At 58.0% G+C, this 25,408-nt stretch overlaps 12 protein-coding genes across 12 annotated transcripts in view; 5 read left to right on the plus strand and 7 right to left on the minus strand.

The window, feature by feature from the left end:
* Positions 1–899: 899 nt before the first annotated feature.
* Positions 900–4,004, minus strand: VDAG_04745 (type II inositol-1,4,5-trisphosphate 5-phosphatase; the record flags this gene model as incomplete). The annotated part of the gene is made up of 1 exon (XM_009654349.1): positions 900–4,004. The coding sequence occupies one exon, from the start codon at positions 4,002–4,004 to the stop codon at positions 900–902; it is 3,105 nt and encodes a 1,034-aa protein (XP_009652644.1).
* Positions 4,005–5,519: 1,515 nt separating this feature from the next.
* VDAG_04746 (uncharacterized protein) lies at positions 5,520–6,371 on the plus strand (the record flags this gene model as incomplete). Its single annotated transcript, XM_009654350.1, has 1 exon — positions 5,520–6,371. The coding sequence occupies one exon, from the start codon at positions 5,520–5,522 to the stop codon at positions 6,369–6,371; it is 852 nt and encodes a 283-aa protein (XP_009652645.1).
* Positions 6,372–6,883: 512 nt separating this feature from the next.
* VDAG_04747 (BAR domain-containing protein) lies at positions 6,884–8,057 on the minus strand (the record flags this gene model as incomplete). The annotated part of the gene is made up of 7 exons (XM_009654351.1): positions 6,884–7,278; positions 7,347–7,405; positions 7,458–7,605; positions 7,667–7,740; positions 7,800–7,845; positions 7,903–7,953; positions 8,045–8,057. 7 exons carry the CDS (start codon positions 8,055–8,057, stop codon positions 6,884–6,886), a joined length of 786 nt encoding a protein of 261 aa, XP_009652646.1.
* Positions 8,058–11,295: 3,238 nt separating this feature from the next.
* Positions 11,296–12,849, minus strand: VDAG_04748 (26S protease regulatory subunit 4; the record flags this gene model as incomplete). The annotated part of the gene is made up of 3 exons (XM_009654352.1): positions 11,296–11,802; positions 11,868–12,662; positions 12,847–12,849. The coding sequence occupies 3 exons, from the start codon at positions 12,847–12,849 to the stop codon at positions 11,296–11,298; spliced, it is 1,305 nt and encodes a 434-aa protein (XP_009652647.1).
* Positions 12,850–13,949: 1,100 nt separating this feature from the next.
* VDAG_04749 (ubiquitin-conjugating enzyme) lies at positions 13,950–14,768 on the plus strand (the record flags this gene model as incomplete). The annotated part of the gene is made up of 2 exons (XM_009654353.1): positions 13,950–14,210; positions 14,316–14,768. The coding sequence occupies 2 exons, from the start codon at positions 13,950–13,952 to the stop codon at positions 14,766–14,768; spliced, it is 714 nt and encodes a 237-aa protein (XP_009652648.1).
* Positions 14,769–15,353: 585 nt separating this feature from the next.
* Positions 15,354–16,794, minus strand: VDAG_04750 (succinyl-CoA ligase subunit alpha; the record flags this gene model as incomplete). Its single annotated transcript, XM_009654354.1, has 5 exons — positions 16,465–16,794; positions 16,344–16,372; positions 16,152–16,278; positions 16,006–16,094; positions 15,354–15,943 (listed from the first exon to the last, which is right to left on the minus strand). Exons 1-5 carry the CDS (start codon positions 16,632–16,634, stop codon positions 15,354–15,356), a joined length of 1,005 nt encoding a protein of 334 aa, XP_009652649.1. The 5' UTR covers positions 16,635–16,794.
* Positions 16,795–17,399: 605 nt separating this feature from the next.
* Positions 17,400–19,201, plus strand: VDAG_04751 (elongator complex protein; the record flags this gene model as incomplete). The annotated part of the gene is made up of 2 exons (XM_009654355.1): positions 17,400–17,703; positions 17,769–19,201. The coding sequence occupies 2 exons, from the start codon at positions 17,400–17,402 to the stop codon at positions 19,199–19,201; spliced, it is 1,737 nt and encodes a 578-aa protein (XP_009652650.1).
* A 251-nt stretch (positions 19,202–19,452) lies between these two features.
* VDAG_04752 (uncharacterized protein) lies at positions 19,453–20,037 on the minus strand (the record flags this gene model as incomplete). The annotated part of the gene is made up of 1 exon (XM_009654356.1): positions 19,453–20,037. One exon carries the CDS (start codon positions 20,035–20,037, stop codon positions 19,453–19,455), a length of 585 nt encoding a protein of 194 aa, XP_009652651.1.
* Positions 20,038–20,616: 579 nt separating this feature from the next.
* VDAG_04753 (structural toxin protein RtxA) lies at positions 20,617–21,015 on the plus strand (the record flags this gene model as incomplete). Its single annotated transcript, XM_009654357.1, has 2 exons — positions 20,617–20,906; positions 20,961–21,015. 2 exons carry the CDS (start codon positions 20,617–20,619, stop codon positions 21,013–21,015), a joined length of 345 nt encoding a protein of 114 aa, XP_009652652.1.
* Positions 21,016–21,193: 178 nt separating this feature from the next.
* Positions 21,194–22,351, minus strand: VDAG_04754 (uncharacterized protein; the record flags this gene model as incomplete). The annotated part of the gene is made up of 1 exon (XM_009654358.1): positions 21,194–22,351. The coding sequence occupies one exon, from the start codon at positions 22,349–22,351 to the stop codon at positions 21,194–21,196; it is 1,158 nt and encodes a 385-aa protein (XP_009652653.1).
* A 1,307-nt stretch (positions 22,352–23,658) lies between these two features.
* On the plus strand, positions 23,659–24,989 carry VDAG_04755 (uncharacterized protein; the record flags this gene model as incomplete). Its single annotated transcript, XM_009654359.1, has 3 exons — positions 23,659–24,270; positions 24,339–24,637; positions 24,689–24,989. The coding sequence occupies 3 exons, from the start codon at positions 23,659–23,661 to the stop codon at positions 24,987–24,989; spliced, it is 1,212 nt and encodes a 403-aa protein (XP_009652654.1).
* A 230-nt stretch (positions 24,990–25,219) lies between these two features.
* VDAG_04756 (endoglucanase-4) overlaps positions 25,220–25,408 on the minus strand; it is a gene marked incomplete at both ends in the record, with an annotated part of 866 nt that continues 677 nt past the window's right edge. The window contains one exon of the mRNA XM_009654360.1: positions 25,220–25,299. Coding sequence (XP_009652655.1) covers positions 25,220–25,299 — 80 coding nt within the window. The remainder of the gene's footprint in view (positions 25,300–25,408) is intronic.

Here is a 25,408-nt window from a genome sequence, read left to right on the forward strand (position 1 = left end):
GGCAGCGATCCTGAAACAGCACTGCGAGGTCCAGGGCCTGGAACCGCAAATCGTGATGGGTAAACGGAACTCGGCATCGGGCGATGTTGCAGTTGTGAATTTCGGCCGAGCCGGGGTGGAGCAGGTCCGTCGGGACATGGAAAAGGCGGTCCCCTGACCATGTCGCCTTTTGGGACGGGTGGTACCCTGGGGGCCCTGCGCAAATCGCCCTTCTATTGTTTGAAACGTCGGTGTTGCCATGTGACCGTTCCAGTGCTGGCCTTGCTGCCGCACACCCCGCGGCTTCGCCGGATGTCAGAAACAACAGGAGGGGAGATGAGGGGTTGACTGGCAAGGGTGCACACTGCCAGAGTAGGCTAGGGAGCCAGAGTTGCCTCCGGATGAAAGGGAGGCGAAGAACACGCAGCGCTGGTAAACGTGACGATGATCCCAATGGCATCAGCTGGGTCAAGTGTTGCGCAGCTCTGTGCGATAGGGAGGGTCACTAAAGTCAGAGATGATCCGGTCTTGAGAGTCCCCAACAATAAACTACTGTCAATACGACACGAAGTCAGGGGCTTGTGACATTGATGCCCTTCGAACTATGCTGGGGATAGCATGTTGAGGATCGAGCCTGCCAACGACAGGGTCTGCGTCGTCGTGACTAGAAGATGTGGATGGCTCCAAGGAATCCAGCTGGAATAATCCCGACAGGGCACATTTCTCGAGAGACAGTCTAGGATGCAAAGCACTTGATTATGCAAGGACCTGATGCTCGCAGTGCAGGTAACAGTAACCAAACACACGTACCAAGCACAACGCTCAAACCCCAAGACACCCATCATGACATACCCACCAAGCGCCAATCATATATACCCAACACGCCAGGCAACACAAAAACCTACAAACCGCAAATCACCTCACAAGTCCTGCAAGCTCCTCCGGACGAAGAGTTCCACAGCGCCCCTCAGCTTCTCCTCGACGGCCTTCCTCTCCTTGTCCTTGGCCGGCAGCGTGACGCGACTGACAGACCTGCCCATGACCTCGGCGAACTTCTTCTCCTTGGCCCTCCGTCGCGCGAGCGCCGCCTCGGCGGCCGCCGTGTTGCTGCCGCCGCCCGTCATGCGGCGGAAGCTGAGGCTGCGGCGGCCGATGACACTGAGGCGCTTGCTGGCAGTCGAGGTCAGGGTCTCGAGCTCGGCCTTGGCAATCGGCGTCAGCTCGGCGGCCGTTTTCGAGAGCATGGCTGTGAGGAAGACGAAGGCGATGTTGTGGTTCGGCGCGGAGGCGAGGATGTCAAGGATCGTAGCCTTGTTGTCTTCTGCTTCCTCCGCCGTGCGGATTGGTGACGTGGAGCCGAGCTGGGGAAGCGCGACTTCAATCTTGGCCCATAACGGCGCAGTGATGATCCCGTCGGTTAGGCCCCGGAGGTAGAGAACGAGGACCTCGGCGGCGACTTCTAAGCGGTGCGGCGCTGGGCTGTCGAGCGGGAGGGCATCAGAAAGAGGTGTGTCATTATCGAGGGCCTCAACGAGGGCGAGAACCTGCTCATCGCGAGCCGCCTGATCGTTAAAAAGCCATGTGGCCTTCTCGAACGGCCAGCCAGGCCTGTCGGCTGGGATGACTTGCTGATCAAGCATGTTGGCGTCGGCGAGAACCCTTGTCGTAAGCGTTTCAATCGCCTCTGTAAGTTTGAAGAGTTCTTTAGGTGCTGCCGAGTGGACGTCGAGATCATACGGTATCGAGCCGGTCTTTGGTAACCTCGACTTGGCGAACGTTCTAATCCCGCCATCGGGGATCCTGATAAGCTCCTCGATCGATCGGCCGAAACATGACGGCAGCCATGTCGCTCGGACCGGGATGAAGTGATCTCGCCCGTCTTCGACGCGCAGAACAAGGATATCCTCGAGCTTCTCCCGGTCGCCGTTGAGAGCCCGAACATGTGAAATGTCGTCGATCAAGACTTCGAGCACGGCACCCAGGGTCTCGCCCGGCTCAAGCGTGACATCATCCCCCAGCTTCTCGGCCTCGTCGTCATCGTCATCGGAGCCGCTGCGACTGAAGCGTGTCTTCAACCAGTGCGGTGGGCTGTTGGTGGCGGCGTCTTCCGATGGCCTCTCGACAAAGGCGAATTTGGCTGGCACGCGGCCAGTATTGGCAATCGTCAGGCGCGTCGTGTGCTTTCGCAGGTAGCTTATGTCACCAAAGTCGACGGGATCGCCTTGGTCAGCTGGTCGTCCGGACGCCTCTTTGCCTGTGCCATCCTGCGTGTCGACAACAACAGTGATGAGCGGCCGGCCTTCGTTCTCGGCGCGGTCCAGCTCCTTGGCGACTTCGGCGTGAACCTTGGCTTTCAGTTCCGGCACGACGGCGTCGTAGTCCAAGGTGAAGATAGATATGATAGGTTTATGATCTGATGATGTGATACGCTGGTGTGATGTGTAAATATCGAGGTGTATCCGATCAGTAAAGCCCTCCTTCGTTACCACTTCTTCAGTCGCGTTATCTTCGTTGTCATCATACTCGTCATACTCGTCGTAGGGTGCATCGGACACTCCCTTGGGCTGTTCCTCGGCGTCGGCATCCGTCTCTGGGTCGTAGCTGAACAGCACATCATCGTCATTAGCAGCATCCTCCAGACCCTGTGCCTTCATCTGCTCGTCCTTCTTCTTCGCTTCCTCGGCCTCCTGCACTTTCTTTTCGTGTTCCAACTTGTCCTTTCTTGTGCGGTAGAGGATGCGATCGCACCAGCTTGGGGCCCGTTGCTTTTCACTCGAGTCGAATAGACTGACGGTACCGACGTCGTACTTGTACGAGGGCAAAAAGGTCACAGGTCCTTCACGCCAGCCCTCGTGAAACGCCTTCTTCTCTCGGATCACTCGACCCAGCTGGTCATGGGGCAGCAGCGAGTCCAATGTAGCCTGGAGCGAAGCAGGGTCGTCGTGTGGGTCGGGCAAGAAGTCGTCGGGATCTGGTAATGTGGTGTTCGACTCGTCGAAATCGGGCTTCCTCGGGGACACGGTTGACGCCGTCGTCGACTCGTCGTCGCTGCTGTCGTCGACGTTTTTGACGACGAACATGTCCTCGCCGTCGAAATATTTCTTCTTCTTCGACAAGTCGTATTCGCCTCGCGTGTGCAGCATCAGCAACCGTCGAATGTCGGCGCCCGGCAGGCCCTCGAGCCTGAAGTTCAGGTCGCCGAGCCAAAAGGCAAAGTCCTCGTCACCGATCTTTTCCGGGGTGGAATTCGTGGACCCGGCCAGCTGCACCGGCTCAAACTGGGTGCGCGTGAGGATCTGGTTGTAGTCCCACAGACGACGTTCGAGGTGCGTCTGCTCGGCGCCGCTAGCGAGGTGGGAGTTGACAAAGACCATGCGCGTCGTCTCGCCGAGGAAGATGCGCGTCGTGACGGCGCCCTTATTGCCGAGATAGCCAAACAGGCCGGTGCCGACCTGGACGGTGCTAACGTTGCCGACCGTCGCGGCAACTTCGGGCGAGGCGTAGACGAGGAGCAAGAGACCAGACATTTGTTCGGCCGTGACGAGTTCGTAGCCGGGCGGCATGGCCTCCTCGAGGGCTTCCTTCCACTTGGCCATGGGTTCGGGGTCGGAGTACATGCGCGTGACGGCGTCGCGCGCCATGTTGAGGTCGACAATCTCCTGGAGCCCGAGCACGTAGAGGCCAATCTTGTCGCCGCCGACGAGGCGGACTTCGTTGTGGTCTTGGGAGGAGATGCCCGGGTTGTTCGCGTCTGTTTCTTCAACTGCGGGGTTATGAGCGAGGTCGACGGTGGCAAAGCCCTTATCGACACCTTTGCCTTGGACGAACCAGCTGGCAAGGTCCTTGTCGGCGCCGGGACACGCTGCGACGTTCCACGAGCCAATCTTGACCCGTATGCGATGTGGTCGTACATATTCGGCGCGGCGTGCATAGACGGCGCGAGCGAGAGAGTGCGGGGTGGAGGTCAGGTCGATGGGCTCGGAGGTGGCAGAATCGAAGGACTGTTCTGGATCGTGGGAAGCCATGATGCAAGATGTTGGAGATGAGGTATATGGCTGGTCGGCAATCAAGATCCAGAGGGACTTGTCGAGGGATGTGCACAGGGCTGCGCCAGGCGCATGTTGTCGCGTGCGAAGAGGCAGGAAGACGTGTCAAGTCAGGGAAGTAGGGTGCAGAGAAGTAGGGTGCAGATGAAGCAGGCTTCAGAAAGACACAAGATCATGATAAGGTATATCAGGCTCGTGGAAAGTGTCAGGCTATGACAAGGCTGCACGGACAGCTGGCACAGGGCAAGCAAATGCGCGCGTCGGAAGGAGGATGAAGCAATCAAGGATGCTGAATCTGGATGCCGAATGCTGAATGCGGGATGTACCAGAGGTAGATGGACATGGGGGACGTCAGGACCATTGCAGGTGACGACAGCGGGGCGCAGATGTGCTACCCTGCTCTACACCTACCTACCTAAGGTACCTAGGTACCTTACCTAAGGGACTTGGGTACCTAGGTACCTCGGCAGCAACGTTGGCCGTCCTGGTTCATGGCAGGAGAGGCACTGATCTATCTGGTGCCCGGTAAGGAACTTGATATGTCTGGACGAAGTCGGGAGGATATGAACGCAACACCCGCCTGAATTCCTGGCAATATCTCATCCTTGAGGATCACAGAAAGCACAAGCATGTCCGTAAGCTCGCCGGCGCTATCCGACCAAACTACAACACCAGTACCAGTACCAGCTTCTGGGCTAAGGCAATCCGATGGGTACCTTCCTGCCCTATATCTATCCCTTTAGTGCCCAAATTCGGGCTCAGTATTTGTATAACTATAGCCAAGTGGCAGAAAACATATGTCACTAATTGAAACAAAGGACATAGCCAACTATGCATCCAGATGCGTATGCGTGACCTATGTTCCATAGACGTACCCGCCCTCAATCATGTACTGACCTAGTACCTGCACGCATGTAGATCAAAGCTCTTTAGGTAGGCGGTGACCATTGGATGTACTGAGACCAAATTTGGGCACTAAAGGGATGACCGGACACCCTCTGCTGCACGCGGTAGTCCGATCGGCTATCTGCAACTTACGCCGACACAAACTGACGTCCGAAATACCATTCCAACAAGGTAAGGAACCTAAGGTACCTAGGTAGGTAGGTATCTGGTAGGTAAGCACGGCCCCTCAGGTAAGCACCTGTACCTAGGGACTGCCCTGTCCTTCGCTCTGCTCTGGTGTGACCCTGTCACGTTGGGCTGCTGCTTGGTGCTGTGCTTCAGTGCTTGCTTTGGCGGGGTGCAGGCCGATAAGGTTGAGCTCTTATCAGCTGCCGTCGACCCAATTGTCACGGCTTCGAGGCGAGCCTCGCCGCGACATGCCTCATCGTCCACTCCTCACTGCACACAAACATCCAATCCTTCCTTGAACAACCCTCCAGCTCGTTCTGCACTCCTAGCCCCAACGAAGCATACCACGTCACAGTCATCCACACACTCCTCGCAGGCCAACACCATCACGACGCACCACCATCGGGCAGCCCAAACACCATGGTCAACCAAACCCCCCGCGGCAAGCGCGGCGGCGGTCACGCCCGTCACTCCTCGGCCTCGCACCGCCACGCGAACCCCGTCACATCCGACTACGACTCGGACGCGCCGACGCACGCGCTCCTCGACCAAAACGCCGCCGCCCCAGCCCCGAACCCGGCCCTGCTCAACCGCACCAACACGGACCTCAACCTCGCCGTCCTGCGCCGCCACATGCCCGCCATCCACTCGATCCTCTCCATCGCCGCCAACGCCGTCGTCTACACCTTTGCGCCCGCCACCTCGTCCTGGGAGCGCGCCGGCATCGAGGGCACCTACTTTCTCTGCTTCCTCGCCCCGGACGCGGCAACGGCGCAAGATCCCTCGATCGCCGCAGCAGCAGCAGGCCCGCCGCGCGCCTGCATCTTCGTCCTCAACCGCCGCGGCCTCAACAACGTGAGCATCGACCTCGCGACCGTCGGCCACTTTGAGGTCATGGACGGCATTTACATCTTCCGCCTCGACGAGGGCACCGACGTCCTCGCCGGCGTCAAGCCCGAGGGCGACGCCGCCGACGCCGCCATCGACACGACCGTCGTCGGCATCTGGATCCACACCGAGGACGACGAGACGCGCATGTCCAACGCCGTCATGGTCCAGGAGACGCTGCGCCTCGTGCAGACGGGCGAGGCCCATGTCGAGGACGACGCCGTGCAGGCGCAGGCCCAGGGACAGCCACACAGCCAGGGACAGGCGCAGGCACACGGCCAGCAGCAGGACTACGGCCCGCCCGCTGCCGCCGCCCAGCCCGCGGGCAGGAAGCTGAGCGTCAGCGCCCTGTTTGGCGTCGCGCCCAACGGCCTCAGCGGCTAGGAGCTGCTGTTGCAGAGCGCGCAGCGCATCGCGAAACGAATGACGAGCTCGGGGCAGGAGGGTTCGCGGCGCTTGTCTTTTCGGCGCGAATGAGCCGTATGCCGTGCTACTGCGGGCATGTTGCTTCCTCAACGGAAGAAGAAAAAGGGGACGAAAGGATGGAGAACCGGAAAAAGGCCGTCTGGTGCTGGGTGGAACGCTCACAAGCTGGGACCCGAACGTGTACGATACCCACAAGAAATGCAGGGACTCATCTAAACCTCGCATGGAGAGTATAGACTACGAAATGAAATAATGGCATCTATGAGTTATGAACGCCTTGAAAGACAAAAAAGCCCTAAGCGCTCCGCGGAGCATCAAAAAAAGGTCGAACCTTGGCCAACGCGTGACGCAATTCTGTACCAGTCACCTCGCCAGGTCTCCTTCTCAACCTGTCTTTCCCATGCCGGCCGTGAAACTCATACTGTGCACACCCCCTTCCCAATCATCCATAAAGGCTACGAGCCCACGTCTCAGACCGTCCCGCCGATGCTCAGCTCGCGAATCTCCTGCAGGACCTGCTCGACCCTTGCGTCGAGGTGGCCTTGCGCGTACTGCTCCCGCGTGTCGGCGTCGAGGTACTGCTGCACCTGGGCCATGCGGCTGTAGGCCTCGGCGCAGAAGCGCAGCTGGATCTTGACGAGGGCCTCGAAGCTCGGGTCGAGGTAGGGGACGCGGAGGTCGATGAGCTGCGGCAGCTCGGTCGAGAGCTGCTCGTTGAGCTGCTCGTACGCCGCCTTGGCCATTTCCATTTCCTTCTCGGCGCGCGGCAGCTTGGTCACGTCCTTGTCCGGCTTCTCGGCGAGCTTCTTCACCTTGGCGCGCAGCGAGTCGTAGTCGAGCAGCTTGTGGCCGCGCTTCTTGATGCCTAGGTTGTTGCGTGTCAGCAGACGGGAGCGCCGGAGGAGGGACATGCGGGATGCGGCAGCGACTGACATTCGTTGACGTCTGGGAAGTAAGCACAGAATCGGGAGATGGGTTGCAAGACGGTCGTTCTGGTGGGGGTCTGTTAGTAGATCCTCCATGGTTGGTGCTGGAGACACGCACTGGTATGGTCCGTCTAGTGACTTGATCGTCTCGGCGTCAAGATCCTCCACGGCCTGCTTGTAACTCCTGCTCACACCGTCTCTCGCACCAGAGTCTCCGTAAAAGGCGTCTATCGTCTCGGCAATTCGCATCTGGGAAGCAGTCATGGCTGCGAGTGGGTCAGCCCGGTTCGGCACATGCTTGGCGTGGTTTGAGCTGGTAGGCTTTACCTCGTAGCGAGTCGAGGTAGCCCTTGGACTCCTTCTGTAGCCTCAAGGCAGCAGCCTCCATGGTCTTGAATCGTCTGTAGCCACTGGTCTCAGCATCACTTCCAACAGAAACGAGGTGCCGGGAACCCCTGACCTCTCTTCGACCTCGTAATCACGATCGTTTGTTCGCTCCACATGGCCTGTCAACGTATGTTAACCGGAAGTAATTCGGATGCGGGGGCAGACGAAAGACGAACCCGTCTTCATCATGACCTGCGTCGTCGCGCGGTTGACATTCTTCTTGAAGCCTGTCGTCCACCAGTGTCAGCGCCAACAAAACAAGTCCATGCCCAGCCGCCCTCGATGAGGGGTACACTCGGAAGCTCGGAACAGCCGTACCTGCCCACGACATGGTGAATGCTGTTCAATGTGTCGTCCGAGTATCGGGATAGGTGTTTATTCGGTCTCGGCGTCGAGCGCAGGAGCTGTTTCGTTGGTTGTTCGGCCGTGTTGGATTGGGATCGTGTCTCTGCTCGCGCGACGTTGGGGGAGGATGTAGGTTTGATTGCGACGCTTGCAAGTAGGGGGCCTGACGCCAGGTTGTGGCCAGCGAATGGAGACGACGTCAGCGGGCGAGGCGCGGATGAGCCACATCCTCATTGGGCTAGCGCCCTGCACCCGCGTGTCTTTGGTTCCTGAGCGGGGCGAACACTGCATTGTACGGTGTCGATCGCGTGGAGGTATTCAATGAACAACTGTATTCATTTATTGTTTTGATTATATTTCTATCGACTGCCTGTGTGTCTTGTTGTACTGCTGTTTGCGTCGTCTAGGATTCGTGGAGCTGGGGCGCTCATCGCCCCACCGAAGCCTCTCAAATATTCCCACATCGTGCCCTCTCACTGCCTGCTCTTTGCCATTCCCCATTGCTGCCTATAGCTGTAACTTGAAATACCAAAATGCTCCATGCTGCTGCGGCCAAGGAGGCTTAGATAGACGATCCGAGAGGGCAAATCTTCAGCAGCAACACCAACATGGCAGGTAGGAGGCTGAAGTGCGAACGGGGTGATTGCGATGCGGCAGACGCTGCAAATGAAGGGGATAAGGTTGTCGAGATCGGCATATTTATCGAACGTTGGCCAGGCTCGGAGGGCAAAGCCGGCGGCGTACGTGACCGCAAATAGGCAGGAGTTGAAGTATGTTTTGTTATGGCCGGGTGTCATCCATCATCAGCCGGAGGCCAAAAGTTCTGTGTCGCAGAACGGATACGAACATGGCCTGCACCATGTGGACCGACATTGTGATTGAGAAACCTATGGTGAACGAAATGGTTACTCCCTTATTCGGAGCACAGAGCTGCCAGCTCATTCTGTCCACGGACGACTCAATGTCAGTAACCATAGATTTTGGAACCGGTTGGACTCACCAAGCTCATCGTATGCTATATTGCATGCTAAAAAAGATAGGCGTTCCTGTTTTTAAGAGGAGTAAATCATTATTATGAAGAGAAATTACTTCTTGAAATTCAACATTAATAATAGACAATGTTCAGGAAACGAGAACTTCAGTTGCCGAGCGGGCTACGCCGTGTTACAGTGCAGTGTTGAAGCTCGCCACTACGACCTCCCATGGCTACTGCCAGCTTTGTTATAAGTGAAAGACTAAGAGAAACAATCTTCGTGGAGCTGATAGCCTTACACTACGTTTGTCCCCGCTAGGTTATGGGGGTCCTACTCTTGCTCTGGACAAGGCCAGCAGCAGTCCGTCTTCCACGGGAAGATCATTTGGATCAAGCAACCGACGCTTCATCCGGGATGAGACACGATTGGATCCCAATTGGGCCACGGTAAAGATCATACGAAGTACGCAGGAGGATTAACATCCCCGAATTCAGAACGGCAGAGCAAGCTGAGCAGCCCTTCTATTGACACCAAGACTCTATGAATGAGTTCCACACCTCTCTGCATCGTAGCAATTCCCATTCACGACGAAAATCATGCTAGAGACCCAACCTAGCTAGAAATAAATAGCCTTGGCCCCCGAAATCTGATCATGTTGATCGGCCGCGATCGATTTCGAATGCTGGGTGGGCTTGCTGTGGGTCTGGCGGGCTCGGCCGCCGGAATCCTTCAGGCAGAAGCGGGCGCCATGGGGTATCAGACGACATGCCTTCGATACCCTTTCAGACATTATACAAAACATGCCCTGGAGGAAACCATCAGCTTGTTGAGATTGACGTTTCCAAATCTAAAATGGCGATGGTATCCATACCAGAAGGGTCAAGGCTTAACACGTCTCTACCGCAGGCTCCGCACACACGCGGAAAGCCTCGGCTGACGATGATGCGTTCCCTGCGAGGAGCCAACAATGTAACCGACATTCGAATCCTTCAAGCCAAGCTCAGGGTATCTGGCCGGCTTCGACCCAGGAACATGTAGAGAAGCCCCGTGTTCACGATACTCCACCGTCAAGTCGTATGGGTTAATTGCAAAGAAGACGAGCTCGCACATCGGCGCAAACTCCACCTCATCAAAGATGCCCACATCTACGAAAAAGCGCTGCTTATCCCTCTACGCGAGACGCAACATCTTTAGCACGGCATCGCTCGGCGGAAGGGCATGATTCGCAAACTCGGGATGCTGCTCGAAGAAAGGCTGCAGATTTGCCCTACTCGCCTCAACCAGGGCTCCTTCAGGTGTTGTACAGAGTCGAGAACCCGCTGCACTGTTAGTGACGCTTCGACAGCGGCATGAGTGACATGTGTCACGGGATCCAGTGCCGTCGCACCTAGGGTGCCCGCCATCTGCCTCGCCTAAGCCTCTAACGACGGCTGGCCCCTGTAGCCATCAACGGTCGACGTGTGCCGAAGACTAGCACCCAGGACCCCGGTTGGGAAGTCAGCCGCTGCAACGTGGGTTGGCTTTGGGCGCCGGGACCGGGTTGGCGCTGACATCACGCTGCAAGGCCGTCACCGTGTGAGACTTGCTCGAGGCGGTTGTCGACGCTCTCGAGGACCTCGTCGTAGCGGGCGGAGATAAGGACTCGCTGCCGTTTTTCGGGCTTGTTCGCGTGGCGCGACAGGTGAGGTTCGCTGTCAGATAGCTGGAGCAGGGAACGGCGCGATCGAATTTCGTCTACAAAGGTAAGATACTTTCTCAGATGCTTTCGGCCATGATCGTTACTTTCTGTCTTATGCAGTTGTCGCACTATGGCCTGAGCGTTAAAACTGTTATACTGTGACGTGAACCGTAGAGCGGGTGCTCTTGAGGCGAGAGTTCCCATGCTCTGGCATGAACAACGGTCCATAGTCTAGGAGTGACTTTGCACTCTGCTTCAGAAAAGAATTCAAAAAGTCTGGAGAAACGTAGTCGTGAGACTCTTGTGGATGGGCAGGATAACTGCGAGGTAGACTGAGTACGTCTGTCTGATCAGATGGCACCTCGGGTGGAGCATGTCAGCATCCTCCCGGACGGGATCGGCAACCAACAGTCTCGAGCATCAATCACATACATGCACACCTTCGACGTTCGCTCCGCAATAAACAAGCGAGTGCCAAAATGCAGTGGCTTATTATCTCTAGAATTCGCTCATCCTCTATGTCCCCCCCCCCGCCGAACGCTCTGCGAATTTGGAGTACACACAATCATACACTACAGGTACAGGCCCTCAGGCTCGCTCTCCTGCTTGGTCCGCAGCACTCTCTCCCTAGCCGAACGGAAGTCGGCCATCTGCACACGCATGCGACGCTCACGCAGAGCCATCAGACCAGCTTCGGAGCAGATGGCCTTGATGTCGGCACCCGACAGGTCGTCCTTTGCCGAGATGAACTCCTCGAGGTCCACATCGTCGTTGAGCGACATCTTGGAGGTGTGCAGGGTGAAGATCTTGCGCTTGGTGTTCTGGTCGGGGTTCTCAAACAGAATCTTTCGGTCGATACGGCCGGGACGGATGAGGGCCGGGTCGAGAGTCTCAATCTTGTTCGTCGCCATGAGAACCTTGACGTCACCACGATCGTCGAAACCGTCCAGCTGGTTGAGAAGCTCCAACATGGTTCGCTGAATTTCACGCTCACCACCCGATGTCGAGTCGTATCGCTTGGTACCGATGGCGTCGATTTCGTCAATGAACACAATCGAGGGGGCGTTTTCGGCGGCAACCTGGTATCACATTAGCGGGGCTCATTTGGAGAAGAAGGCAAACATACCTGGAACAGTTGGCGCACGAGACGGGGGCCGTCACCGAGGTACTTCTGAATCAGCTCACTGCCGACGATACGCAGGAAAGTGGCAGATGTCTGGGTGGGAACAGCCTTGGACCGAAAGCGTCTTTCCTGTACCTGGAGCACCATAGAGAATGACACCTTTTGGGCGGCTTGATGCTCCATCTCCTCGTACAGTTCTGGATGCAGCAGTGGCAGCTCGACCGACTCCCTGACCTCCTGGATCTGTGTTTCCAGGCCACCAATATCGGCGTATGACTCGGTCGGGGCCTTGTCAAGCTTCATGACGCTGACAAGGGGATCAGTGTCGTCGGTCAGGACACCGACGATGCTGACGCTCTTGTGATGCAGGAGCACACTCGTGCCGGGCTCGAGAAGGTCCTTGTCAACAAAGCTCATGATGCTGACGTAGTACTCGGGCCCGGTGGTGCTGCTGACAATGGCGTGGTCATCGTCAATCATCTCCTCCAGCGTACCGACACCCATCGGGCTGCCTCGCATGTCGTCAACACGACCACGCTCGTCAGCCAGCCTGTCTTCGGTACCCTCGGGTCCGGGCGCCGCATTGCCCTCCTTTGCGGCCTTTGCCTTGCTCAGACGCTCCTGGTTCTCGACGTATTCTTCTTCGAGGATAAGGTGATCGTGGGTTCGCTGCATTCGCAGGAGACGAAGCTTGCATCGACTCGTCGGGTAGATGGCAGGAAGCTTGGCAGCGGCGCTGGTGCCAGCCGCCTTTCTCTTCTTGCGGCCGACACGGGTGGTCGGGCGAGGGGGCGGCTCGTACTTGGGCTTATCCTTCTGTGGCGATCGTCAGTTCTGCGACGAACGAGATGGGCTGTTATGGTGAGGGCAAACCTTCTTATCCTTCTCATCTCTTCCTTCTCCTCCACCGCCCATTCCGGACTGGTTCTGACCCTGGAAAGACGGCAAGTCAGTTTGGTTGCACCTCGGGATGTTTGGCAGGGCGTTTGCAGGTGTGTACCATGGTTGCTACTGGGGAGCTTCGCAAGCTCTGGAATCGGGTGTCGGATAATCGCCAACAATATTCAAAGGTTGCGGCAGTTGACTACGTGTCGCAATGGATTGGTTCGGCGAGGTCGGTGCGCCTGCGATGGTGGTGATGGCGGTGATAGCTGTGGATGATGATGGAAGGACGACGTTATGGGGCTGGCTGACTGTTGGCATTTCGAGGTCCAGACGTCAAGGCGCCAGAGAAACGCGACGCCTGGGCTGGGGCCTAATTCGATGGCGACGCTCATCACGTGCGGAGAGCTTTGCTGAGTCATCGAGATGGCCGGGGGTTCTACTGGCGTTCAACCACAAGAGGTCCATTGACACCTGGATAGCTACTTGAACTGGCAGTAAATACCGGCGTGCACATGTGACAAATGCGGACATCTCGTCAGAATGCAGGAATCTGCTTCGAGTGGGTTATTGGAATTGACGTACTTACTGCTGGCAGCATGCCGTATTTACTCAATGTGCTTAAACCAATCAGCTCACTAAGGTAGCTCCATTGCGTAGAAAGTATCTAGTTTCCTTCCTACCTAGGTACCTACCTAGGTACCTACCTACCTTACCTCCCCCAGATACGTTCTCAGGTACCTCGCTCAGGTAGCTAGCTCAACAAGCAACACTCACGAGCTGCCTCGTTTCTCAGGATTAACGGCTAACTACGAATGATGCAACGATTCAAGTAAAAAGGTCGAGCTAATGAAAACAAAACCAGTTCCATGAACAATCCCAAGCTGGGTGTTTCGCGGCGTGTCTCAGCAGATGCACTGCAGCCCGTGACCCTGAGCCTGACGTCTACGAGAGCAGCCACCCAGGAACCCCTTGGTTTCCGTCTCCAGCCAAGTCCCCCAGCGGCTAACACTGGACGTCACGAAAGTTCCGCGGGGCAAATCGAACACCCCTCCATCTCACATACAACCCTATTCAACCCCAACGACGACGTCCCTCTGCTGGTTCCCTTTTGCTCTTCCTCCCCAGCAAAAGCTTGAACCCCGCCCACCAAGCAGTCCTCGCCCTCTGAACGAACAAAACGCAGTTCCCCGTATTCGCCGCGAGCCAAAGCAGCCCACCATGTCATCCTCACGCGAGCGCCGCATCATCAAGGAGCTGGCCGATATGGAGGCCGACAAGGACAACTCGGGCGTCTTCGCGCAGCCCGTCTCGGAAGCGAGCCTGCTCCATCTCAAGGGCACGCTGCCGGGGCCCCCCGACTCGCCCTATGCCGGCGGCCGCTTCGTCGTCGACATAGTCATTCCCGACATGTACCCCTTCAAGTCCCCGATCATGAAGTTCGACACGAAGATCTGGCACCCCAACATCAGCTCCCAAACAGTGCGTTGCCCGTCGCTAGTCCCCAACCTGCCCCCCGACTCCCCCCTCTCTCTCCCGGCTCCCGTGGCCCGAGTCGAGCAGCAGTGCTAACGAAGAAACAAACAGGGCGCCATCTGCCTCGACACGCTCGGCACAGGTTGGTCGCCCGTGCAAACAATCAAGACAGCCCTCCTCTCGCTGCGCATGCTCCTCGAGTTCCCGAACCCCAAGGACCCGCAGGACGCCGAGGTCGCCAAGATGATGCTCGAGCGGCCCGAGGCCTTCGCCCTGCGCGCCCACGAGTGGGCCGTCGCCCACGCCGGCGCGCCCGCGAACCCCAAGCTCGACACGTCGCGGTACACGGCCGAGGCCGACGCCGACAAGGCCGCCCTCGACGAGACGCGCTACGACGGCTACAACCGCAACCTCGTCGAGCGGTTCGTTGGCATGGGCTTCCAGGTTGATGCCGTTGTTGACGCGTTCAAGTATGTTGGCATTGACCGGAATGATGGCCGGGACTATGAGCTTGAGGAGGCGTACATGGGGGACATTACGGCTCGGTTGCTCGGCGAGCAGTGATGTCAGGGTTTGGTGGTGTGGGATCATCAGGTAGGATGGGCAGCCACCGCGGATTTGGGGGCGAGTTTCAGAAGAGGGTAAGGACGGACGGACACATTCCGCTGGAGTTTTGCGTGTTTCTATAATGTTATGACTGAAATGTTTGCATTGCGTTGGGGGGAATATTCCACCATCAATTCTTTTGTCATCTCCGTCTCGAGAAGGCGTTCGGAGAGGTCGCGTCAGGGGACGCATTCAGACGAGGAGCCTCGGTGGCAGGCAGAGGCACGCCGACGAAGCACAGACTGTTACGAAACAAACAAAAATTGGGGTTGAGACCTGTTCTCAAGATGGGTGATGCAGGCAGAATACAGATGGAATTCCAGATTACAAAACAGAAGCCGGCGCGACGCGGCCTCGTTGCTAGCCTCGCCTTCCAAAGCCGCCTCCGTTCCAGTCTATGAGTACCGTACCCTCGATGAATAGCAGAAAATGCACGGCTGCTCCGTAGGCGTGCCCCGGTCACCACATCATACATACACATGCTTCCCTTCTCCTCGCATTGCCACCCACTCACACCTGTTCCGCTGGATAGACGGGAACCCTTTACAGGAGATCCCGGCGGACGAACTCGTCGTACAGGGCCTTGCCGAGACCGGCGGGGGAGCGCTCGACGATGACGCCGGCGGCCTCGAGGGCGGCGATCTTGCTGTCGGCACCACCCTTGCCACCGGAGACGATGGCACCGGCGTGACCCATGCGGCGGCCAGGAGGGGCGGAGATACCGGCGATGAAGCTGACGACGGGCTTGCCGCCGTTGACGGTGTTGTTGGCACGGAGGAACTCGGCAGCATCCTCCTCAGCGGAACCACCAATCTCGCCAATCATGATGATGCCGTCCGTCTCCTCGTCCTTGAGGAAGGTCTGCAGGCAGTCGATGAAGTTGGTGCCGCTGAAGGGGTCACCGCCGATACCGACGACGAGGGACTGGCCGAGGCCGGCCTGGGTGGTCTGGTTGACGGCCTCGTAGGTGAGGGTGCCGGAGCGGGAGACGATACCGATGCGACCGCGCTTGTGGATGAAGCCGGGCATGATGCCGATCTTGCACTGGCCGGGGGCGATGATGCCGGGGCAGTTGGGGCCGACGAGACGGGTCTTGGACTGGGTCTTGAGCATGTTGGTGATGCGGACCATGTCTGAAGTAGGGAGGGTCAGCAGGTGTTGGGACGAAGCCGGGCAGACACGCGCAAAAACATACCGTGCTGGGGGATACCCTCAGTAATGCAGACGACGAGGGGGATCTCAGCCTCGATGGCCTCCTCGATACCGGCGGCGGCGACGGGGGGGCTGTGGTGTGCATTAGCTTTGTTCTCTTGAGATCGAAAACGTGCTACGAGTGCTTACGGGACAAAGATGGCAGTGGCAGTGGCACCGGTGGCCTTGACGGCCTCGCTCACGTTGCCAAAGACGGGAAGGCCGAGATGCTCAGAGCCAGCCTTCTTGGGGTTGGTGCCACCGACGACCTTGGTGCCTGTATGTCCAACACGTCAGATGCAGTTCGGTCAGGGAATTCTCTTGTTGTGTGATGCTTCGTACCGTAGTCGATCGCCTGCTGCGCGTGGAAACTAGCGATATCCAGGTCAGCGCCAAGCTCTTCAAAATCCAGGGGTCCTGCGAGGCGCATCGCGAACCAAGGGGGGTGGAAAATGCAACTTACGTTCCCTGCTTTCCGGTGAAACCCTGGAAGAGAACCTTGGTCTCGCCGTTGATGCGCAGGTTGTCAATGGTCTGGGCGTAGGGACCGGCGGACGAGACGCTGTAGGCACGGCGAGCTGCTTGTTGCAGCAGGCTCGTCGAGGGCCGCAGCTGTCTTGAGATGGCCTGCATGATGGCTTTGTGCTGTGTAGAGGAAGGGAGGGAGAAAAAAAATAAGACGGGAAGAAGCGCGGCGAGGGAGCAGCGCAGCTGATGACAGTTGAGTCGAAAGGAGGTCGACGGATGGGGTGGAGGGGAGATGGAGGTTAATGCGGCGTTATTCGGGGAAAACCAACAGGAGAAGAGCTCAATTCATCGCGGCCTCCAAACACGAAGCGTCAAAACTTGGAGTTCCAGGTGCCATTCGGCAGCTGCTGGGGGGGCGCTCGGGCCATACGGCCAGATTCCAGTTCGGTTACAGTGTTGACTGGCCGGCAGCACCGGGAAAACCCGCGACAGAGGGACCTCGTTCAGGCTCTGAGGCTCTGAGGCTCTGAGGCACTCTGAGGCACTGAAGGCACGCCGAGCCAGGGCAGAGGCATGCAGAGCAAGGGAGCGAGCTTGTCGGAGATGGATTGTTCCCGCCGAGCCAATCGCCGAGCTGGCAAATGGACGGTCATCAGTCATCCGAGCCTGAGTCATCAATTCAGCCTTGGCCAAGGGGTCCCACTTCTTCTGTCCCCTCCCCCCACCATCAGATGCCACTGGCTTTCGAGATGACTGATCTTGAAGTGGTTCTTGAAGTGGTTCTTGAAGTGGTGGTGTACTACTACTGCAGCTTAGGCGATTGCTTCCAAAATTTCTGGAAGCACCGCAACTGCATACACATTTTCGATCCATCGCCCCTCGTCATCGGAACTTCATCTACCGACATCTTCCTCGAATGTCACACACACCATGGCCACAGCAACAATGACGGCTACGGCCACCCACCGGCCAAAGCCCAAGACGGAAAACCTTGCCCCAGAGAACGAGCGTTTCCTGCGATGTTGCGCCGATGTAGTCAACGCCCTGATCGAGGATCATGAAGCCTCGAGCGACCCGAAGAAGCCCAAGAGGGACATCAACCTCAACCAACTACGAAACAAGTGTGCCAAGAAGCACAAACTCGCCAACATTCCCTCCTTGACCGCCATCATCGCTGCCATTCCCGAACACTACAAGAAATACATCCTGCCCAAGCTGATTGCGAAGCCTATCCGTATGTGCACATTGGCCGCTTCTCTTTTTTTTTCTTCTTCTCGGTACTTCGTCTGACATGCACAGGAACATCCTCTGGTATCGCCGTCGTCGCCGTCATGTGCAAGCCACACAGGTGTCCTCACATTGCCTACACCGGCAACATTTGCGTCTACTGCCCCGGCGGCCCCGACTCCGATTTTGAGTACAGCACACAGTCCTACACTGGCTACGAGCCCACGTCCATGCGCGCCATCCGCGCGCGATACGACCCATTCGAGCAGGCGCGAGGTCGTGTCGACCAGCTCAAGTCTCTCGGCCACTCGGTGGACAAGGTCGAATACATCATCATGGGAGGAACATTCATGTCCCTGGCCGAGTCCTACCGCGAAGACTTCATCGCGCAACTGCACAACGCCCTCAGCGGCTACCAGACGTCCAACGTGGATGAGGCCGTGGAGGCGGGCGAGATGAGCAACATCAAGTGTGTCGGCATCACAATCGAGACGAGGCCGGATTACTGCCTGCAACCACACCTATCAGACATGCTGCGGTATGGCTGTACGAGGCTGGAGGTGGGCGTGCAGTCTCTCTACGAGGACGTGGCGCGGGACACGAACCGAGGGCATACAGTAGCCGCCGTGGCAGAGACCTTCTGCTATTCCAAGGACGCCGGGTACAAGGTCGTCAGCCACATGATGCCGGACCTGCCCAACTGCGGCATGGAGCGAGACTTGGACCAGTTCCGTGAGTATTTCGAGAACCCGGCTTTCAGGACAGACGGTCTGAAAATCTACCCGACGCTCGTCATTCGCGGAACCGGCCTATACGAATTGTGGCGGACGGGACGCTACCAAAATTACACACCAAACGAGCTCATTGACCTCGTCGCGAGGATCATGGCGCTCGTGCCGCCGTGGACGCGCATCTACCGAGTGCAGCGCGACATCCCCATGCCGCTCGTGACGTCGGGCGTCGAGAACGGCAACCTGCGCGAGCTGGCGCTGGCGAGGATGAAGGACTTTGGCACGTCGTGTCGCGACGTCAGGACGCGCGAGGTCGGCGTCAACGAGGTCAAGCACAAGATCCGGCCGAACCAGATTGAGCTCGTGCGGCGCGACTACACGGCCAACGGCGGGTGGGAGACGTTCCTGGCGTACGAGGACCCCAAGCAGGACATACTCGTGGCGCTGCTGCGGCTGCGCAAATGCAGCGACAAGTACACGTTCCGCGAGGAGCTCGTGGGCCAGCCGACGAGCCTCGTGCGCGAGCTGCACGTGTACGGCACGGCGGTGCCGGTACACGCGAGGGACCCCAAGAAGTTCCAGCACCAAGGCTTCGGCACGCTGTTGATGGAGGAGGCCGAGAGGATAGCGCGGGACGAGCACGGCAGCGACAAGATCAGCGTCATCTCGGGTGTCGGTGTCAGGAGTTATTATGCAAAGCTGGGGTACTGGCTGGACGGGCCCTATATGAGCAAGTGGCTGGATGGCAGGCCACAGGACAAGGACGCCAGGTGATGCTGGTAGAAATACAAAACGCATCATGGATGATGCATCGTCTATGCCGAAATGTTGTACAGGTTGACTGGGTGGGTTATCGTCCTCGACCGCGTTTGTGATGTCGTGCACGCGTTGTCGTAAGTAGGAGGGCATCATGTCGAGCCTTGGATTTGAAGCAGCAAGGCTTCACCCTCACACACACAGCCTGTGCCGTTCACTTCGTGAGGACAAGTCACCTCCCCTCGCCGGCTTCCAGGCCACAGCAACTCTCACGGGTCCCGCTCCCCAAACTGCGCCTCCCATTCCCGCAAGCAGCGCAGCAACCCCTCGCCCGCCTTCTCAGCCAACACCCTCCTCTCGACGCCCGTCATCTCCCTGAGGACATACTCCGACACGGCCCCCCTCTCCCTGGCCTCGGGCCGGCCAATGCCGACGCTGACGCGCGCGAACCGCGCGGCGGGAAAGTCGGCCGGCCGCAGCAGCGCGCCGACGCTCTTGACGCCGTTGTGGCCCCTGTGCGAGCTGTTCCACTTGCGGATGCGCACGACGCCGAGGTCCTCCTCCAGGTCGTCGTGCACGACGAGCAGCGACAGCGTCGGGTCGTCGAAGGCGCGGTAGGCGGCCGCGGCGTACTTGCCGGACACGTTCATGAGGGACGGGGACTGCAGGAGGGCGTAGGCCGGGGACAGGGAGGCGAGGGGTGCTCTGGCGGCGTGCCGGGTCTTGGCGAGGGCGGGCTGGGAGGGCAGCAGGGGGATCAGGGCGGCGAGGGCGTGGTGGCCGGCTGAGTGGAGGGTGTTTAGGTAGGGCGACGGGTTCCCGAGGCTGAAGAGGAGGATCCTGGGGGGAGGCATCTTGGCGGCGACGGGTATGGACCAGGTGGGTTGCGCTGTGGGATGCATAGGTGCCGTGCCGGACGGTCTCTGAGGTCAGGTAAGGTTATGAGAGAGCTGCTGGAACGGCTTTGCCGCATGCGTCTACGGCTTTGATCTGCGGCTTTGAGATGGTGCGATAGCGACTTTGCGGGCGCCTGGACCTGGATAGATACATGACTCGGAACACCGCATATTGGCATCTCTCGGCGTGTCCCTCTCCCTCCTATGTCTTTCTACCAGACTTGATCGTGTAACTTGGTTGCATCGGAATTCGTCCCCCTATGGCATTGATGCTGGCTCGCGAGTCAAGCATTGTGATGAGCCTGGACTACATTTAGTTACGCTACCATGTTGCCATACTTCAGGCGAACTGATCGGGATTCGGCTTTTCGACAAAGAACAATGTCACACTTGGAGTGGACAGTCTGCTCAGCACCAGCTATTTGGCCTTCATTCCTCCTTTTCAAGTTCAGATCTGTAGTGAATGAATATACAGGCACATCTTCATCATTGCTCGTTCGTACAGCACACAACATCCACAGCCCGCCATCCCAAGACATGACGTCCTCTTCGCCCACCCGCTACCGTCTCGTGTTCCACGTCCCCGAGACCCATCTCGAAGCCTGTAAGCGAGCCATATTCGATGTGGGCGCCGGCCGCTTCCCGGGACCAGGCAACTACACCGAGGTCTGCTGGTCGACCATCGGCACGGGTCAGTTCCGCCCTGGCGACGCCGCAAAGCCGGCCATTGGCAAGCCCGGCGAGCTCGAAGAGCTGCGCGAAGCAAGAGCCGAGACCCTCTGCGTTGGTGAAGACGTAGTAAGAAAGGCCGTCGCGGCTTTGAAGCTGTGAGTGTGGCCTGTAAGCGCTTGAGAATGTTCCGCTACTAAATGGTGCGCCAGAGCCCATCCTTATGAAGAAGTCTCCTACAGTGTCATGAAGATGGAGGACTTTTGATACGGGCAGTGCACGCGTTTGCGAGACGAACATGATTGCCTGTAGACCTAAAATGGGCTGGCTGCAAATAGGTCTCGGCGAGATTTGCTGTACTTGAATTATCGTAGTATTTGACATACCCAACGTAAGGTACTTTTCTATCGGAGTCCTACATCTACCAAGACTGAAGGCTCCCGCCTCAAGCAGCATGCGACGATGGATACATCCTCCAGCTGTCCCTCTCCCAGAACCGCTTTTTCCTGCCCTCCTTCGCCCAGATCAGGTCGCCCCAGCCCATGACAGTGTACCCGCCAGACTTCTGCCCACCCTGCGCGTCGTAAAACTCCTTGGCCTTGGCCGTCCATGGCGCCCTTTTCCCCCTCTGCACCGCGTACTTGTAGTAGATGAGGTCCCAAACCCCCGGCAGATCTGGGCTGATGCCACGCTTCTGCTCTGAAATCGCGTCCCAAGGCCCATCCACGAGTACGGCGAGGCAGCGCGAAAACTGAGGATCGTACTCCACCGTCTCGTTGAGGTTGTACTTGGCCGTGTACTCGGACGCCTTGAGCAGCACGCTGTCGAGCTCGCTCCACGCGTCGATCCCCTGCGTCTCGAGCGTCTCGGCCGCGAGCGCCGCCCAGCCGAGGCCAGACTGGACGTGCGACTGGTCGCGCCCCGCCTCGGACGACTGGCCCGTCCTGCGGTCAAAGTTCCCGGGCAGCCCGGCGCAGAGGTCGTTGAGGTAGGCGTTGAGGGCGTAGTTGAACAGGTTCACGTCGTCGAGGTAGACGGCAAAGTTGAGCAGCGCCTTGATCGAGGCCATGCCGTAGTTGGCGTGGCCGATGATGATCGACTGGCGGGCAAAGAGCCAGTAGAGCTGGTTCGAGAAGCCCGTGCCGCCCTGCCACTTGGCCCCGGCCTCGGTCCAGTTGCCTTCCCAGCGCAGAATCTCGGCGGCGTTGACGAGAATGTCGCCCTCGATGCCGACGAGCAGGCTCGTGTCGATGCCGATGATGTTGGTGAGGCTGGTGCCCCACGCGTCAATGATGCTCGTGGCGACCTTGAAGTGCGCGTCGTCGCGCGTGATGTACCACAGGATGGCGTGTTGGTACGCTGCGCGCGTGTCGGCCGTGAAGCTCGTGTAGTTGCTCGGCCGCCCCCGCGACAGCACCTCCTTGGGCCCTTGCATCCTGTAGTCGACCGACGAGTACGAGTCGGCCTGGAGCGCGTTGAAGCCGCTGATCCATGGCTCCTGCTTCTCGCTGACCTTGGCGCGCATGAGCTCGAGGTCGTCGTGCGAGTGCCAGAGACCCGGGTGCTTGAACTGCCCAAGACCAGTCTTGCCGCCCCTGGGCATCACCGGCGGAACGGGACCTGGGTGGAGTCAGTGCGTGGTCCCTCGCTGCCATAGCGGGAGAGTTATAATTACCATTGAGAGTCGGCAGGTTCGTGACCAAGGATGTTGCTTGGTCTATGAGAGGGAGGAGGAAAAGTCCAAGCTTCAATATGTCAGCAGCGGCATTACCGGACGATCAAGTGGGCTCATATTACTCTTGCCACGGAAAGCTTCATCCTGAAAGCAAGGATCCAACGACAATCAGGTTCTTCGGCAGATTGGGCTCAAAGCACTGCACAACGGGTGGGCAACTGAAGCATGAGAAGACTCAAAAGGCCACCAGGACATCTTTATACAGCCATCGCTTGCCAGTCGGTCTCTATTGAGCCCCGACACCTGGCCGTCGCTGACAGATCGCGGGGTTCCTGGGATTAGCCCCTCATTTCCTGTCAGGAACAGACTCCCAAATGTCTCCATGTCAATTCTGCCTTCTGAGTCGTATCCGCGCCAAAACAGCCCGGGTTAACACGGCGGGGAAGTCCGCCTCAACGCTGATGTCAGGGTCGCTTGCCCACGTTGTTGCGGGAAATGCGTCGGCTTTCATGCCGTTTGATAATGGCGCTTCTAAGCCATCATACCTCCAGACCGGGCCAAGTATCGGCGCGATGCCCGGCTTCTGCGGTCGATGCCTCCCAATGCCATTAACCCGGACGCGTCCCGTGGCCTTCATCACTGCCCGTCATCCCACCACCTTGCGGGGAACATTCGCTCAACGCGGGCATGTTCGTGGCGATCCACGCTGTTGGCAGATGATCTCTGAGAGATTCGCATATGCCGTGTGGAGGTGGCGCTTCTTCCCCAGATTGAAATCCGGGGAAGAGCCGGGCCGTTGGGTCTTCGACATACACTCATGATCTTCTGTCACGAACACACTTCATGTTGTTCTGCGTTATTCGAAGCACGGCCCAGTTGACGATGGCGGTGGAGCAGGACAGGGTGACAGCGAGCGGTAATCTCTCTGGAACGTCGGCTACCGATTCGGGCCACGTACCCGCCCCCTTGAGCCCCTCTTAATCACACGCCGGAAGGTTTCTACGTTTTCCAATGCCGAATGCGTTTCCATGACGGCGCAACAACTGCGAGCAGAGCCCGGCGGCGATGCAAGGGAGCCACTGGGCAATGATTAGCGATGCCTCATATCACCTTGGGTCTTCCATATAGTCTGAGTCTCAAATGGGAAATGGATATAAAGACCTGCTAACGAGACGCTGCAACAGGTTGAAATTGAAGATCACACACTCACTTCACAGCCTTCATCTCTCATCACCATGAAGTGTATTGCCCTTCTCAGTCTTCTTTCCCTACCCCTGACGGTGGTGGATGCCAGCCGGGCCCGTCCTCACCATGCCCAACCTGAGACTCGACAGAGCTTGAACCACCCAGGCCTCCTTCACACGGCTGACGATTTCAAACGCATCAAGGGCCTGGTGGACTCCAAGAAAGAGCCCTTCGCAACTGGATGGGCCAAGCTCGTCGCACGCGCTGATGTGAAAGCCGTGCCGCACGCGCAGGATGTCATTTGCCGCGGTGACTCTGACTGCACCCAGAACTACGCCTCGTTCTACCGTGACGTCCACGCTGCTTACGCCAACGCCATCTACTGGAAGATCACGGGCACGACTGCCAACGCCGACACGGCGGCTGCCATTCTTGATGCTTGGAGCAGCAAGAACCCCGAGATCCAGGGGAGCGCGGATCGGTACCTTGCTGCTGGCATCTACGGCTACCAGTATGCCAACGTGGCCGAGATTCTGAGAGACTACAATGGCTGGAAGGGGCTCTCGGCTGCCATCTCCTTCCTGAGGAACAGGTTCTACCCCATGAACCACCGGTTCTTGGTCGAGCACAATGATGCCAAGATTGACAACTACTGGGCAAACGTGAGAGAAACTCAATCCAGCCAGGGTCTCATAATGTACTGGTAATGGCTGACATGACGCTGAACTAGTGGGATCTCTGTACCCTTTGCTCCATGCATGCCATCGGAGTGCTGTCCGACAACAAGACCATGATCAAGGAGGCGATCGACTACTTCAAGAACGGCGCCGGTAACGGAGCTATCAAGAACGCCATCTGGACAGTCCACACCGAAGAAGGCTCAGGCAAGCAGCTTGGCCAAAACCAAGAGTCAGGCCGCGATCAAGGCCACACCATGTTCAACCAGAACCTGCTAGGCGTCCTGGCGCAGCAGAGCTACAATCAGGGCGAAGACCTCTTCGCGCTGCTGGATAACCGCATCCTCGCTGGGTAAGTCTTTTACGGCTTTTGGGGTTTCCGTCCCGCTGACAGCGACCACAGAGCCGAGTACGCTACCAAGTACAACACATTTCACGACGTGCCTTTTGCCACGTTCAAAAACTCCCACGGGACGTACACGGCTATCAGCTCGCAAGACCGCGGCAACATCAGGCCCATTGGTGAGCTGCTCGTGGCGCACTACGAGTCGGTCCGCGGCCTCAACGCTTCCTGGACCAAGGAGTATCGCGACATGGTCGTGAAGAACGGCAACGGAGCTGAGGGCGGTGGTGGCGACTATGGCACCAGCAGCGGCGGGTACGATCAACTTGGCTTCGGCACCATCTTGTTCCGTCGGGAATGATCCAGTTAGGGTAGTACTCTGACAATTGGCATGAGATTCCATTAAGATCAATACTGACTTCTGAAATCTCGTCTCATGACACCTTTTCCCCTTCATACAGTCGTTTCTGCTCTTCATTCTTTCTCCAAGGTTGTCCTACAGCGGAGTCGCGCATTATGGTATATACGAAATGGATGCGTGAAACCAACTGAGACCCTGAAGAGGTGCACACACATCATACCGTGCAGAGTCTAATGGAGCTCCCACCGTACATGCGGCAGTTCCTTATTGTCAACGTGATCCAGATCCAGAAGATATAGGCGGTCCAGGGCTTCAGCATGTGGGGGCAGATCCATATACGGGGACACGAGGAGGCGACGCCGGCCGCGGCCAGCAGCAGTGACTCGACACGCCCCTTTCCGAGAAGCTCGTCCCGCTCT

Source organism: Verticillium dahliae, genomic scaffold, assembly GCF_000150675.1.
Source record: "Verticillium dahliae VdLs.17 supercont1.8 genomic scaffold, whole genome shotgun sequence".
In the NCBI taxonomy this organism is placed as follows: Eukaryota; Fungi; Ascomycota; class Sordariomycetes; order Glomerellales; family Plectosphaerellaceae; genus Verticillium; species Verticillium dahliae.